General features: G+C 33.8%; 1 protein-coding gene across 1 annotated transcript; it reads right to left on the reverse strand.

Annotated features, from left to right (window-relative positions):
* Positions 1 to 3,433: 3,433 nt before the first annotated feature.
* Positions 3,434 to 14,111, reverse strand: LOC126776077 (uncharacterized). Its single transcript, XM_050498352.1, has 6 exons — positions 13,980 to 14,111; positions 9,552 to 9,644; positions 9,118 to 9,265; positions 8,763 to 8,841; positions 6,878 to 7,058; positions 3,434 to 3,716 (listed from the first exon to the last, which is right to left on the reverse strand). Exons 1-6 carry the CDS (start codon positions 14,068 to 14,070, stop codon positions 3,565 to 3,567), a joined length of 744 nt encoding a protein of 247 aa, XP_050354309.1. The 5' UTR covers positions 14,071 to 14,111; the 3' UTR covers positions 3,434 to 3,564.
* Positions 14,112 to 17,688: the final 3,577 nt, after the last annotated feature.

Raw genomic sequence — 17,688 nt, forward strand, 5'->3', positions numbered from 1 at the left:
GTACGCTTAAATTGTACATTTTAAAGGAATGTTTTTTTTTTTATCGGCCATGAATAAATGGTGTACATGCAATATATAACATCGAATCTGCAATAGAAATGTTATGAAAATTCGAAGCAATTACAGACATGAAACTTCTTGAGTATTTGTTAAATCTTTTAATTTGAATTTATATTTAAAAAAAAAAGTGTGATTTAGTAACTATAAAATGAAGTTACTAAGCAACATAAATGTATGATGCTATGATATTCTACAGCAAAATTTGTAATTAACTTAAAATTAGATACCAAGCATTTTATAATGTATGTATGTAAAAACGCTAATTGCTGTAGAGTAACATAGCATCATATGACTTAAATTTATTTTGTCAAACATACGTCTTACATTACATGACAAGCCGGTAATCAAAGGGAGGTTGGGTGGTTGGGTGGTGCCGCCCGTTCTGTACATATTACGATATAATGAATGGTGATATCTTAGCGGCCTTCGATTTACTTGTAAAGCTAGTTCTAATTACTGTTTGTCACTAGCGGGAGGATACGGTTTGCGAGGATGAATCTGTTGCGATTTTATTTTGGTGGGATACACTCAAATCGAATAAAATTTGATATATTATAGCTGCAACAAATTGAATTTATCGAAGCTGTGTCCCATCGCCGCTAAATGTGTCCGTTTTCTTAAAACCGTCGTTTGCCAAATATTTAGTTGATAACTATAACGTTTCCTCACCTTATTTAAGCTTCATTATTACTTTTTTAATTTTCATTGTAAATAGACCCGAGAGGGATGGTTGGTATGAGGCTAACATGTATCCTATTGCAGTATTGTTTCAATTGTGTGTCCGATGTGCAAAGCTAACTTATGACCTTAATGTGGAAGTACGAATCACGCATCGCCCGTCACCATCCCCTCTGAAAAATAGTGTACAGCACAAATTCCATTGTAAAAATCTATAAATAAGTGCATATCAAAATAAAATTAACGTTAGATAATATAATTTAAAAGCACGTGGGCGTTTTGAGTGTGGTTCAGGCGCGGTGCGATGTGAGATGGAACCTGTTCGGTTGTAATAGCATAACAAATATTAATTTAATTAACAAAATCCCTTATTTATATGTTCCGTATGGGTTCCGTAATAGAGAAGACTGCATTAAATATATCGTGAGAAAATAAATATTCTAATATAACGATCTTTGTACGGTATGAGACCGTACGTGTATTGTATTGATTTTTTAGAATTAGTCGAGTCGTATCCGATTCGTTTCTTTGATTTAAAATTAATTTTAATATAATCTCTAATAGAGATATACAATAGAAGATTCGGTAATTGAAATCTTAATTAAATAAATGAAATATAAAAATGAATTTTAGGCGCTTTTTCAATTATTGTTAATGATTAAGTTTTATTTTCTTGGTTTGATAGGTTTTTTTGAATGTTTAGTTATTTTAGCGAGTCGATAGAAACATAACCTTTGAGATACAATACCTCGGAAGTAGCGTTTCTCTCGACAATGCTGTCTATTCTTTAAGTTTATAAATGTTGAAAAATGTTACAAAATCTATCACATAAAGTTACCTCGTAGTCAACGAAAATATAACATCTTGACGGCGGACAAAGCTGGTAGAGTTTTTTAGAAATTTCTGTTTTGAAGTTTTTTTTTTTTATGAAATTGTTTATGACACAAATTCTGGGGCCAAAACAAACGAGAAAAGGAAGTACAAATTAATCAAACATTTTCTCGTAATTTAGTTTAAGGTTTCTATACTTCTTTCATGTTTCACCATTGATCGATTCTTATTTAAAATAAAAATAAAAAATCACCACATTATCAATCCATTGTTATTTATAATTCTTTATCTTAAGAGTGTAAAATTGTTTGCCCTTGTATTTATTTTTATTTTTTTCACCACACAAATGTCGAAGATGTTAATTGCATAACCACACCGTGTAATGTGTTATTTCATCAATAAAAATAATTGTAGGTACTGCGTAATCGTTTTTTTGCACTTGTAACGTACATCTGATAATATTTTTTGTAAATAAATATATGGATAATGGAAAAATCAAGTTCTCTGTGTAAACTTATAATTAATTGACTTAAACTTATCTGTTAACTAACTTTGTAGATTTTGCATGATCGTCTTGATTCCTAAAATGTATAAAAAACAGCGATTGTGACGTTAGGTAAAAGTTTTCGTGAATTAATCATATCAGTACAGAGTAATGGTCAATCTGAAAGGTTATTCGTACAAAAAGAGATGTGTCGTGTGTTAAGACCCTAAACGACAACTTCTATTATACTTTGTATAAACCACCTTATTCAGATTAACCTATAGCTCTTGGACCAACAATTTGACATTAACCTTTTAGTTTCATATGGTCGTAATGTTATCGAGGCCAATCGTTACTTGATGCCTTTACTCAACTTTGGTTATTGTTTGGTAATCGTTACAAGTGCGTAAGAACTCGACAGTTAACGAGAATTGAAACATTTTTGTATGATTCAGTTCTCGTATCCGCAACACAGTAGTGAATTGGCTAAGAACGCGGTTCCAACGTCGGTCTATTTATTAAATGTAAGATAAGATAACCTCATACTTACGCTTATATCATAGAAACTTATTGCAGTTCATTTTAAGCAGGACGCTGCGTCCGCTTGAAATGACCTGCCAGAGCAACCATTGTATAAAACTGTTACAACGATTTTAGTCCATACAGACATTGCGTCGGTTCGACGGTCCACAGGGTCCTAATGTAGTACATGTTTCGTATCAGACAATATTTGTTATATTTACGTTGGTTTATTATTGATACGTGCTGGTCGGCCGAATATCTATCAATGATTTTATACTTAATACATTTTTGCATGATATATATAATTACATATAGTTACAAATAACTAGGAAAGTTCATTGAAAATTTCAAAATAAACCAGCGTAGTGACAATTGAATAACATTTTAATTTTGCTCTTTTCTTTAGTTAATTAATCTCACTCATTCTGTTGTGTAACTTTTAGCGACGACTGATGTATTTGTTTCGCTTCGTTTTAATCAATAACGCAACAATATTAAATGAACGGTTTGACACAAATTTAGTTTCGAAAACGAGACGAGAATATTGTGAATACGGACATTTTCGACGGCATATTTTTGTGTAAATATATATTTGGTTTTAAATATAAAAAAAATTGAAGGTGCAATGTTATATAATGCTGTATTTATGGTGTGTGTGGAGGTTCGGAGTACGCTTGTTGGCGCCATTTGTTGTTGGTGAGAGACCTGTTCGGTTGGTATTCATTTGTGTTGGAAGACTGAGGTTGATTATTCCAGTTTCGATGGACGTGCGAGTTATTTGTTGATTGAATTTAAATATAAAGTCATATATATAGTTAGGTTATATTTTTTAATAAATATAATATTGAGATATGTAATATAAAATGTCTTTTATTTCCCGTATTTACATTACACAACTTATTTAAACATACAATAAACATCTAAGGACTAGTTCGAAACGCTTAACATTTTAATGATTAACTAAATTAGATATAACATTTATTTTATCGTTAGTCCTTAATGAACTCTTCCAGTGGGAAGTCTTTAAAGGATTTGCTCCAGATGTCAGTAAATGCGGTGCTTACGAGGTCGTTGATTAACGGTCGGATCACCGCGAAGCCAGGCTTCCAGGTTGCATTTATCAGACCGTCTAGAACACGTTCTGTGGACAATTATTAAAAAGTGTATTTTTTATAATTTCAAGTTTCACTCTTAACGATATCAAAATATATAAATGTCTTATTAATAGTACCGAGGTTGCTTCAGACCGTACAAATGCATCGTATTGAATGTTACCAGCATGAAATTTTAAATATTTATACGTAATAGGTATCTAACAAAAAGGTAACAACAGTCGAGTTTAATAATAAAATACAAAAAAGTAAGTGGAAAAACACTAAACCAATTATGTTTTTATCAAAAAAGACAAGGTTAAAATGCTAATAATGCAGGTAAAGAAAATCTTTTTAAACGTGCTGGAACGTAATTATAGTTATTAAGATGCAAGGGAGTTGAGGCTCTTAGTAATTCGACTAATGAACAAAAACAATATAAATATTGCCAAAATCTTGAAAATAATTATAAGGCTGTTTACATACCTAAGGCATTTTAAAATTGCTTTTGCATTGGGTGCAGTGCGATAGTGTCACTTCTTTTGCAAAAGCGTGTGTAAACAGTGTTGCAATTATTTATTTATTATTAGTTACTAGCGCTTTACACACTGGTTCGCTCGCCTCATAATTCAGAATTTCTAAATACCAATTTTCATAGCTCTTTCTTTAAAAATGAAGGATTTTCATCCCCATTAGCACCAGTGGTTCTATTTTCAAAAATCCTTCCTTAGTACTTAATTTACTGTTTTAAAATAAACCGTATACAAATTTCTACGGTGCTATACCCAGTAGTTTAATCTGTGCGTTTATATTAAGATTATTATTATTTATTTATTTTTATACCTTCATGTGGCCATACGATGCCTGATATTAAAATCAGGCAACGAGATGTGCGAGCGGAGCTGCAATCACTTGATGTACGGAAAGCTAGCGGTCCCGATGGAATACCAGCCATAGTGCTGAAGAAGTGCGCAGCGGAGCTGTCTCCTGTGTTGACGCGCCTGTTCCAACTTTCTCTCTCTTCGGGATGTGTGCCGGAGGCTTGGAGAAGAGCTAATGTGCAAGCGGTTCCCAAAAAAGGGGATCGGTCTGACCCGGCAAATTATCGGCCAATAGCTATCACCTCAGTACTTTGTAAGGTGATGGAACGGATTTTAAACAACCAACTGATCCATTACCTAGAAGATCACTGTTTAATTAATGATCGTCAGTACGGGTTTCGACCAAAACGGTCCACAGGTGATCTTCTACCGTACGTAACACACCTCTGGGGTGAAGCTATCGACAAGCATGGAGAATCGTTGGCTGTCAGCCTCGATATCTCCAAGGCTTTCGACAGGGTCTGGCACAGAAATCTTCTCTCCAAGCTGCCGGCATATGGTCTGCCTGCTCAGCTATGCACCTGGATTGCCAGCTTCCTACACAAGCGTAGCCTTCGTGTTTTAGTTGATGGTTGCGCTTCACAATTCTATGTAGTGAATGCTGGGGTCCCCCAGGGATCTGTGCTATCTCCCACACTCTTTCTTTTGCATATCAATGATATGCTCTCTCTTGGGAACATACATTGCTATGCAGACGATAGTACAGTGCATGGTGGATACCACGGACGCGCAGTGGCTGGGCGAGCGGAAATTGAGGAGAGGCGGAAGGATCTTGTCGTTAGAGCTCGTCGCCAAATGGGGCACTGATAATCTTGTTGCGTTTAATGCCAAGAAAACACAGGTATGCGCTCTCACGGCGAAAAAGTCAACATTTTCCCCTCTTCCCTCCCTCTGTGGTACTCCGCTGATGATGCAAAGCAAAATCGCCATGCTGGGGATTAACGTTCGCTGCGGCCTTAGTCCAAGGGATTACATCGAGGCTGTTATAAAAATAGCTTCACGGAAACTCGGAGTTCTGAACAAGGTGCGGCGCTTTTTCACGCCACAACAACTGTGCCTGCTGTACAAAACACAGGTACGGTCTTGCGTGGAATATTGCTCGCACCTTTGGGATGGCTCCGCTAAGTACCTACTTGAGGCCTTGGACCGGTTGCAGCGACGTGCCGTACGCATTGTTGGCGACGTAAAGGTCACAAACACCCTTGAATCTTTACAATTGCGTCGTGAGATAGCAGCACTGAGCGCTTTCTATCGACTGTATCACGGCGAGTGCTCTGAGGAATTATTCTCTCTAATTCCTGCTTCCCCCTTCCTTCTTAAGTCCACGCGAGCTGGTTCTCGATGTCACCGCCTAACTGTGACATCAATTCCATCGCGAACAAAGAAATTTGGCAACTCCTTTCTTTGTCGCACTTCCAAAAAATGGAATTCCTTACCAGCTCAATGATATTACACAGCTCACGTGTTCCCCTCCTCTTACAACCCGGGTTCCTTCAAAAGAGGCGTGAAGAGGCAACTTGCGGGCCGGCAAGGCGAAGGCGCGTTTGGACTCTACTACCACTTACCATCAGGTGGAGTAGAGTCATTTGCCCTCCCGGCGAATATAAAATAAATAAATAAATAAATAAATATAATTATTATCAATTTTTTTTATAGAATAGGAAGACAGACGAGCATATGGGCCACCTGATGGTAAGTGGTCACCAAAGCCCTTAGACATTGGCATTGTAAGAAATGTTAACCATCGCTTACATCACCAATGCGCCACCAACCTTGGGAACTAAGATGTTATGTCCCTTGTGCTTGTAATTACACTGGCTCACTCACCCTTCAAACCGGAACACAACAATACCAAGTACTGCTGTTTTGCGGTAGAATATCTGATGAGTGGGTGGTACCTACCCAGACGAGCTTGCACAAAGCCCTACCACCAGAAACGTAGTAGTAAGTAAAGTAGTTTTATATATTGTCAACAATCTATCACTGAACTAATGATATATATAATATTACTAGTTAATGTACATAATATATATCGATCGATGGTAGATCGATGTATGGAAGATAAGATAGTTTCTGATAAACTTAAGTATTATTACGAAATTTATTAATTATGTAGATTAAAAATTTAATAAATTAAAATTTCATATTTAATAGAAATTTATTTAAATTATTCGTTTTAGTTTTGATGACATCAATCTCTCATCGATACCGGTTTGATATGTGCAATAATTGCTAAGTATTGCGTATATGTACAAACATGTGTATCCATACTCACATACATCAGTAAATAAAACCGGATAAAAGTTAAATAAAAAAAAAAAACAACGTACCCATTACGCTTCTGCCGCTGAGCAGGTTTCCAACATGTATGTCCATGTCGCCGATATGGTCGACTTCCACGTTGACGTCTACCCCACTACCATTGCGTTTGATTCGCGTGGTCTGCGAGTAGTCACGTAGCGTTAGGTTCCAGTGACCAGAGCGTTCTACTTCTAGGCCTAGCATGTCACCCTGAACAAAAAAACAAATACATATTAGTAGCCTTACTAATAAACGTTAGCGGCAGTTTAGTTAAACCACAGATCATATAATATTACTTGACATTCGAAAGACGAATAGTCATGATGACTGATTTTGCAATAACCTTTTATAATGTAGGTACACGTCTACTATTTCTGATAATAATTTTATTTTAGTAATAAACTAACTATTTACGCAAATAATTGCATTTTCATTTACCTATTTTGAATTTCGCTCGAAAACACCCGCAAGTGTCATGGCGCCTGCACGTGACGTCACGCCTCAATAAACGACAGAAATTGTTGTATTATATCTATACTCAACGAAGAAAGGCAGAAAATATTGCATATTTCCTAAGGTTAAAAATGAATTCCAAAGTTTACAAGTGGTGTGCGTTCCCCATGTGTAAAAATACATTCGAATGCCAACCAGATCGAAAAACAATCTACAGAAGCAGAACGACCATATATAAGTAAGCAACGAAAGATGATGGTTCTTAAAGAATGTGAAAAGCAATTAAAAAAAAGTATGGTTACAGAACATTTTGAAGAAATTGCAAATTGAGGCAGAGATTCATAAAGATTTATTATATATTTATGATATATTTAGATTTATAGAAGTATTCGTAAATATGTAAATTCAAAAATTCAGTACTAGTGGAGCTAAATGAAATATTGTCTTAAAAGTTCTTACTGGTAAAAATATTACGGCTCTTCATATGCGAGTAATACTATATAGCTAACAGAAAAAAACCTATGATAACACTAAAGATAAATAAAAATGTACTTACAACGAAGATTTCACATTTCGAAATTCAGATGAGCAAGTCTTTATTTGATGAATGAAACTCTCCTAACATCAACAAATCCTGGGCAAATTAGAGGAATTTGCCTTAACAAAACCTTGTTCCATCATTGATAGATCTTGGAAGTTTTATCTTCACAAAAACGCGAATAATCAACGGCTCAACTAATTAAATGATGCAAAATAATTTTGAAACGCGTAAACACAACAGCTGTTTAAGAGGAACGGTTATAGATACAGAGGCGTGACGTCATTCGCTCTGATTGGTGTTTCAAATAAAATGGGTGATTGCAGAATTTTATACTTTTATTTTATTAACTCTTGTATAAATAGCGTTAGAAGTGTCATGCCATTTCGTTAATTATAATTTTCTTACTTATTACTTTAATGTTCTGGCACTCTTGTTATTTGATATTAAAATTGTTAATTGAATTTAATCACCATGAATTTAATCTTATTGCAAATATGGGGTGGATAATGAAAATTTACTGTGATTATACTGTCGCAGAAAAATGACAGTGAATATGAATGTTATAATGACATTAGTTAAAAACATATTTAATGCTAGTGTGGAATGCTATTGAAGAGGGAAAGAATTTCAGTGTAGAGACGAGGTTTTAGATACACTTTGATAATATTAAATCCAACCTATTTTTTATAAAAATAAAAGTGTTTGTTAATTAATTTATCTGCTGACAGTTCACTACTAGAAATGCAAAAACGTCTTCAAGTTGATTTAACTGTGCACATAATATGTACTCGTTATTTTATAGATTAATAAAACGCCAAAGATAGATTTTAGCATTTTAACAAAAAGATACATTTGCGATTCCTATCAAATACATTTTAGACTGCTGTGAAACGAATGCATAAAGTAAATAAGAAAAGTACCTTAAACACATAATTTCCTTCTAGCCATTTTTCTGGGAAGTATTGCGAGTATATAATACGTTGATTTGCCCAGTCGGTTCTGAAAAAAATTATTACGTTGTTATTTGTTTTGATAATAATTGAAATCCATTTACGATTTTAAAATAATCCCTCGAATCTTCATTAAATAAATAGTTAATCTATGTAATGTATGTAAAATAAGCAACAACATATTCAACTTATTTTCGTTGACTATGTTGTTTTAAATTTTACTGATTTTAAACATTGACTATTAAGGCATCAATCAAAAAAAAAAATTCTAAACTGTATATCTTTAATAGGACATAAATTAATCTGAATAATAAAAATCACATACTTATACTTAGTGACAGTGGATTGTGACCAGCCCCTTTCGAAAACATCATGTAGGGTCAGCGTATATCCCATTCCGAAAATCGATCGAATTTGCTTTACTTCTTTCGCGAAATGTGGGTCGAAGGGCGCTATACCCATATCTGGTACACCTAAAATTATTATTGTTAGTAAATAATCCTTCTTGCTTGTTATTTATAAAAAAATATTTCCTTCGTGTATCATTTTTATTACTATCATACTTTCGTATATATGTAGGTAAATATGTCTGTGTACAGATTAATTTTTGACACGCAAAAGATTTGAATATAAAAGTGAACGAACAAGAACCTTTTTTTGATTAACTTCATTAAAACATTTCGAGGCAACAGTGCAACATTTCTTTATTTAAATTCGGTTAATGAACATGTTATAATTTTGGAATAACCAGACTCTTACCTCTTTTAAAATAAGGTCGAAGTTTGTTAAAAGCACGTTTCACACAAGCATCGAAATCGGACGAGTTTTTCTTGCATTTGGAGAATATTTTCTCTGTAAGAAAAAATATTGAAAGTGACATACGTATTCGAAATATAATGAATCTCTTAATAAAATATGCAGTAATAAAAACACCTACGACTACGCCAGCTTATGTCAAAGACAAGCCAATTGCGCAAGATATATTAAAGTGCGTGCGTGTGCGAAACACATAGGTACCCGCTCACACTTACAATCAGGTGGAATTGCAATTCAACAGACAAGACGAGAGGAGTCTGGCACAGGATTTAGGTAATCGCTTCACGTGAGGCAAAATAATTCAGGAAATATCACGTGCACAATTTTAAAAACTTACTTTTATGACTTATTAAAAATGATATATTTGATCATTTGAGTTTTGCTGCCTCATGTCACTTGGCTCTTAAAGCGACTGCTCCCTTCGCTTTGTAGAAGGGTAGGGAAATATGTAATGTACATTTGAATGTACATACATAATATGTTTGTGAAAGTTTCTTTAGCGTCACATAATATCTTGAGTTAAAATTATTATGTCAAGCCTAATGTAAAGTTGCAGGTCATGCAAGATAAATTAGGACCACTTCTACCGATCTTAAAGAGACAATGCATATTTTTTGTCAGCAGCATTTAGGTACGATTTTTACACAAAAAACCGTTTTTAAAAAAAAAAAGGTTTTTCACTATTAAATTATTTAATAAAATAGGACAAACCCTTTATGCAATCTACTGATAACCAATAAGTATTCCTTTGAAATAAAAGAATTATATTCTGCAAGTATTACATAGTCTTCGTTCAACATCTATCACTTATGAAATATATTTCAACACCAGCCTGACCTTCACCTCTCATGTGAATGTGATGTTGTTTTGTAACGAACGGAGTAAACAACATATACTTACGTATCATTATTAATGAGCTTTTATATAAAACAATATGTGAAGTCGACGTGTTGTTGCATCATATCGTAAAAGTTTGTTAATATGATTATGTTCGGAATATTTTTTATTAAATTTTAATTTTGTAATGTCATGTAAGCTGTTTATATTTTTACGTATAAAACCGTTTTATAAGTGATTCAGCAAGTATGGAATTATATACGAGCCGGTTGGCGTGGTTGGTAGATACTTACCTTTCGCGCCGCAGGTCGTGGGTTCGATTCCCACCCAGGACAGACATTTGTGTGTATAAACAGTATGTGAATAATGTCCCAGAGTATTATTTTTATTATATATAACTACTAGAAAAATATACTTTATTAATAGTTATTGAGAAACCTATCAGATAATGTCACGTCATTATGTGGTAATAAAATTATACTCTTATGACAGTTAAGTTAATTCGGGTCTCGAGTTCCACGACCGAACTTGACCGAAATTTGTAAAATTGCTACAAATTTTATGGTGACATAATGGAGTTAGATTATTGTAATTATACATTTGTATCTGATAATTAGTTATTGTGTTTTTGATAGTTTTATTAATAGCCGAAGTGTCATCGGTTCGAATAAAGAAACTAGTCGCTTCCAGTGTTAAGGAGGGTAGAAGTAAGGACTATTTTATAAGGGGGCCAAGCTGAAAAGTGTCCAGGTGTAAGCAGTAAATAACAGGTCGAAAACTCAAAAAAAATAAAAATATGTTAGTGAGTTGTTTTTATGATATTTTATTTTCTTGCACTTCTTGTATTTCCTATATTTTTTTGTCGACAAAAATAATTAAGCACTATTTTCTTTATTTATTTATAAATATAGATTAATAATTCATTTATACTTAAAGATATACTTGCTCAGTTTCTCTCTTTTCATTATTTCGAATTTATATTTGTATATATCCTTTCTGTTAATATCAGTAACAGTAACAGCCTGTAAATGTCCCACTGCTGGGCTAAGGCCTCCTCTCCCTTTTTGAGGAGATGGTTTGGAGCTTATTCCACCACGCTTCTCCAAAGCGGGTTGGTGGAATACACATAAGACAGAATTTCAATAAAATTGACACATGCAGGTTTCCTCATGATGTTTTCCTTCTCTGTCAAGTACGAGATGAATTATATCACAAATTAAGCACATGAAAATTCAGTGGTGCTTGCCCGGGTTTGAACGCACGATCATCGGTTAAAATTCACAGGTTCTTACCACTGTGCAATCTCGGTTTTTTTCTTCATCTTTGGCTTCTATATATCGAATTGGTGGTAATAGAGAGCAAAAATTAAATAAATAGTTTTGGATTTATTTTTAACAATTCTCGTATTGAAAAAAAAAACTATCTAAGGTAAGTACCTTAATTATAGTATGTTTGCGTATTATATATTTCTTGGTTCGTTTGACAAACCTAAAACGGAAGCAGTTACGTAATATGTTATGATTTTGAATAGGTTTTTTAAATTACACTGTGAAAGAGGTTATTTTTTTTTTATACGAGATTTAAATCACTATGAACAAGTATGTAGCGGTTATTGCATACACAACCCGTTTCCTACATATTTTGTAATTTTAAAGGCCATATTTTTAGTATAAAAAATCAAAAAGAATATTTGTGTTTTTATTTACAGTAGATATAGACAGTGATTTAATTTTTACTTTTATTAAACTGACAACACACGTTATTAAAATATCTTTTAAAAGTGTTTGTAAATCTGATAAAGTAAAGTAAAATAACAGCCTGTGAATGTCCTACGGCTGGGCTAAGGCCTCCTCTCCCTTTTTGAGGGGAAAGTATGGAGCTTATTCCATCACGCTGCTCCAATGCGGTTTGGTGGAATAAACATGTGGCAGAATTTCAGTGAAATTAGACACATGCAGGTTTCCTCACGTTGTTTTCCTTCACCGTAAAGCACAAGATGAATAATCACAAATTAAGCACATGAAAATTCAGTGGTGCTTGCCCGGGTTTGAACCCACGTTCATCGGTTAAGATTCACGCGTTCTTACCACTCGGCCATCTCAGCTGATTTTTTAGTAAATTATTAATAATAATTAAATGCAATAAATGTGTTTTATACACGTATGTGGACTACCTGGTGAGATATTTCAGGGAACCTATCTACGAGTATATAAAGATTTAACCCATTAATAAATACATAAAATTTACTAAAGCTAAGCACAAACAGATGTATTATAATAGGTTTTTTGTTTTTTATATCGGTCTTGCAAATTACACCAAATTACAACCACCAGCAAATTACAACCGAGATGGCCTAGTGGTTAGAACGCGTGAATCTTAACCGATGATCGTGGGTTCAAACCCGGGCAAGCACCACTGTATTTTCATGTGCCTTATTTGGGTTTATAATTCATCTCGTGCTTTATCGTAAAGGAAAACATCGTGAGGAAACCTGCATGTGTCTAATTTCATTGAAATTATGCCACATGTGCATTCTACCAACCCGCATTGGAGCAGCGTGGTGGAATAAGCTCCAAACCTTCTCCTCAAAAGAGATAGGAGGCCTTAGCCCAGCAGTGGGGCATTAACGGGCTGTTACTTGCAAATTGGTCATCCGATGGTATGTGGTCACCTCCGACCATAGATACTGGCCAATTCGCCACCAACTTTGGGCTTAGTTCCCAATAATATAATGTCCCTTGTGCCTATAATAATCCTGGCTTACTCATCCTTCATACCAAAACACAACTAAGTATTACTGCTTAGCGGTAAAACTTGGGCTTAGTGATACTTACTCAGACGGGCTTGCACAAATCCTTAGCACCTATTTACTATCAAAGAGCTTTTATTATATTTTCAATACATTTTACGATTTCTTGAATAAACAATGCATCTAAATCGGAATGCTTCTATTTTTTTTTTAGACGACGCTTACGTTATGTACGTACGTTGATGGTACTTTGTCGACCTCTACGCAAGTTCTAACAACAACTGAAAAGTTTCGATTAAATTGGATGAATGGTATACGAGACGACGAGACGACGAGATGAGATGTTTATTCCACCTTCAAACACAGATCAGAGATTCCTGCTTCAAACACGGATATGTCCTGATCCTTTATATCACATTACCTTTTATTATAAATGTTTAGCATTTATATATTATCTGATATAAGGTACACCTTCAAATGTTTCTTTTTAAAAATGTAGAGTAACTTTGGTCAGCAGCAGTACATTATAATTTCGATATAATTGTTGCAAAACGTACAAATTTTTCAAATAAGTGATTTGTCTTGCAAGAGTTGCGATTTGACCCACATTCTCGATTGGCATTCGACAAGGTGTAGTGGGACTTCAAAATATTTTGTAAATTATTCTATCGTAATTTGGATCATATGATAGTTTTTAATTATGTAACTACATTCATTGCTTTATAAAAAAACATTTAAAGTAGCTTGTCTCATTAACCACAAATAAAATAGAAAAATATACATACGTATTTCAACGGATTCTCGGTCAGAACTCGCTATTTGTAAATAGCACAACACTACGGCACTTACACTGATTGTATACTTTAAGAATTGCATAGTAATCGCACTTTTAAAAATATGAACGAAAACCGTCAAAAAAAAAATTAGATAAAAAAGAATATATTCAATAAAAAAGAATATAATAAAATATTTTAGTAATGTAGATTTTTTGTATATTTATTTTTGTTCTTCTTTATTACGGTTCAATGGTCTTCTGTTGAATATTTCAGAATGTCTGTCAACACAAGGGTCTGCAGTTCCCCTACCGATGTATATCTTGCGTCACTGCGCTTATAGCGAGTTGAAATGGCTCTTGAGAGAACGAGAATGGACGTACCGAAGTTTTTCGTACGGTTAGCAAGCAAAAGTAAACATTTTGGTACATGACAATGATTCTAAAATTAAATATAGGATAGGAAACATTATTTAAATATATCTAGATTCATAATAAATATGTACTTATTTATTTTTGGCACTAGATTACTTTTCGCACTTACTTTCTAATATAAAATTATATCGTTAAAAATTGCAAAATATGTTGCGGAATGTTTATATATAACAAGTATATAACATAAACACACAATTAACTATGTTATCAGAGACAAGTGAAACAAAATTTCTGACAAAGAACTATGTTTTGAGGTAAAACACGAATATAATATGTTCGAAACATACCTATTATATTTTGATACAAAGTTCAACAACTAACAAAAAACCGATATAGTGTTATATTGATGAGATTTTTTACTACAATTATATATACATTATGTAAAACTTTATCGATTAAAAAATTAATTTATAAGTAATTGTATAATATGTTGTTGTTAATATGTTGATTACGTAATCTTATAATATGATAAAATAAAATGCATTATTATTATTTATTACGAAGTCAGACAGCAAATGGGCAATTTTATATAAAGTAGCCACCTTTGCATATAGACGCTGACACTGCAACATTCGACTTCAATCATAGTAGGTTTATCCCTTGTCTGTAATTGCTCTGGTTCACACCATTCAAAACAGAACACAGCAATTCCGATTACAGAGTATTTTCTGTTTGGTAGTATTGCACTACAATACAATAGAAATACACATTGTTGTACACAACTAAATTTAGACATAAAATTTAAACAAGAAAGACGTACGTCTTAACGTTAAGACAGCAATCTCTTCCAGAAAAGCTTAAGGTAGAGCCAGAAGAGTATTTTAAGATTTGGCGCCCAGGGCACAAATTTCTGTCTCTTAAATTTTAGTAAAAATGCGATGATGATACTATACGATATGATTATTATGATTTATGGTTACTACAAGCAGGTACCTTGGTGGCAGGGCTTTGTGCAAGCCCTTCTGGGAAGTTACTTATATGATATTTTACCGACAAACAACAATATTTAGTATTGTTGTGTTTCAGTATGAAGGTTGAGTGAGCCCGTGTAACTTCAAGTACAAGGGACATAACAGTACCTAAGGTTGGTGGCGCGTTGGCGATGTATGGTAGTAACCATTTACCATCAGGTGGCCCATTTACTAGTAGGTAGGCAACTTATGATGAGTTTTACATCAATTGTAGATAGGTTCCTCAATTTTTTTTTGAAAAGTCAAGTCCTAAATTAGGTTACCTTTAAAAAGGAAGGGTTCCACATGACATAAATAAATATGAATAATTGATGAGTTGGTAATTGGTAGTAAAGCTCTATCACCGGTATAAATACTTACATATTACTAATTGCTTTTTATTATTAGCTTATTGTTTTAAAATTGTAACCATGGAATAATAATAATTCAATCTAGTGATCTAAAATGTATTTAAAGCCCTTAAAACGTTTTCCTGAAAATGTTTTTAGGACTATGGCTACTTAAGTTAGAAAATCGTCTATGTGATCCTCTTAATATCTATGGTTAGATTTAATATATGCGTTGAGTCTGTGCTGGATGCCCTTACAATAATAAATATGTACATAGTGTACGAGTGACTTTTATCACACTATGTACGTACATAGAGTGATAAAAGAAACTAGAGATTTATTGTGATTCTAATGCAGTTGAATATAGAACATTTGTAATTGAGTGATTTTTAAAATTAATTATAAACAATTAATGCAATGTATTTCGCAAGTTATGATGTGTTTTATTGTCTGTCACTCCCTTGTTTGTAACACGTGATGGAGCGATACATTGATGTATACGAAGGTTAATTGGTATACAGACTACTTTTGTATCGCTTAGAAAGTGTAGCAATAACGACAACCGACGAAAATGTGGCCGGTACTTTTAGAAGGCGGCAAATAAAGCAATCGTTATAATATGTTCTCTCCTATGTTCTTTAAAATTAAAATTATCCAGGCGCATATTGGGAATATTAGTAATTCATGAAAAAAAGCCTGTTAGAAAAGTCAGAAAAAGCTACTACAGGTAAACCCAATATAAAAAACCCAGGGTTTACCTGTAGTAACTTTTTCTGACTTTATCATAATACTTGCTTCGGAAAATTCCTTTCGTCTCATGACGTATTTTGATTGTATTTATCGATAAATTGCGGTTAAATAAATATGTTATGATTTCGCGAACTGTTTAGCATCTATACCTATAGTTTAATGTAATCTGATATATTCCACGACAAGGAAATTAATTGTTAAGAAATAACTCATTCATCTCATTAAGTACGAGCTTAAAATATATTTGATAAATTCGAACTGTTTATTGAACATTGAATCAATAAGAAAAAGAGTTTAATTTACTTATTGTCGTTATGTTTTTATTTGTAGTCATGCAACAACTGGTCACAAAAATTATGAAAATTGATTCCACCCTTTTGATGTTTATGGGACTCACCGCCGGATTACCCACTACCAACGGTACCAACTCCGTATATATTCGTCACAGGTTCGCTTGCGCATCCTACCGTTACGCTCCACAGGTTAGCCTATCTATGCCTCCAATCCTAGGGGGTTAACGGGGTACAGGGAACCCACCTTTCCCCGGTGGCACTTATGCGTGGGAAAACATAACACTCTCGCTGAAGGAGATCATCTGCAACCAGCATGGCATTACTCACGCTCGACAGCGAGAAATCACCGCCTTCCATAGCCGCCAGCCACCTTTTCCAAGTCCTTTAGTCGTCACTTACGACATTTATGTCAAGAATCCGGCATCATTTATCCGGCACTTTACGAATAAATTGCCCCCAATTTAAGAAAAACGCCTGCGGTATTAAGAAAATAAGATCATTGACTCATATGAATGCGGCTTAGTAGGGTACTTCCACAGTGTAAGGTCGATTCAAATTTGACGAAACGCAGCCGACACAATGAAATCTTTGTCTTGCAGAAAACGGTTATAATTGACAAGTTTATAACCTGACCATTTAAGTTTCTGTAAGAAATATAAATATTAACTGTCACTTTTATTTCTTTATCTTTGTTTGTAAAAACATGAGTAATTCTTAATAACTATTTAACCGAAATTGATTGCTTGTAATTTTGAACAAGAATGTTAAATTTATTCTATTTTATATAATCGACTTTTACAATATAATATATAAGCGGTATCACTATATAAGACAGCAAAACCAAATCGGTACCAGCGGTAAGTAAAGCCAGATAAGTAAGCACCTAATCCACCCACATTGAGATTTCTCTTCTAAGTTTGAGGTTTTGTTTCTTATTGTCAGTT

Source organism: Nymphalis io, chromosome 2 (genome assembly GCF_905147045.1).
Source record: "Nymphalis io chromosome 2, ilAglIoxx1.1, whole genome shotgun sequence".
Classification (NCBI taxonomy): domain Eukaryota; kingdom Metazoa; phylum Arthropoda; class Insecta; order Lepidoptera; family Nymphalidae; genus Nymphalis; species Nymphalis io.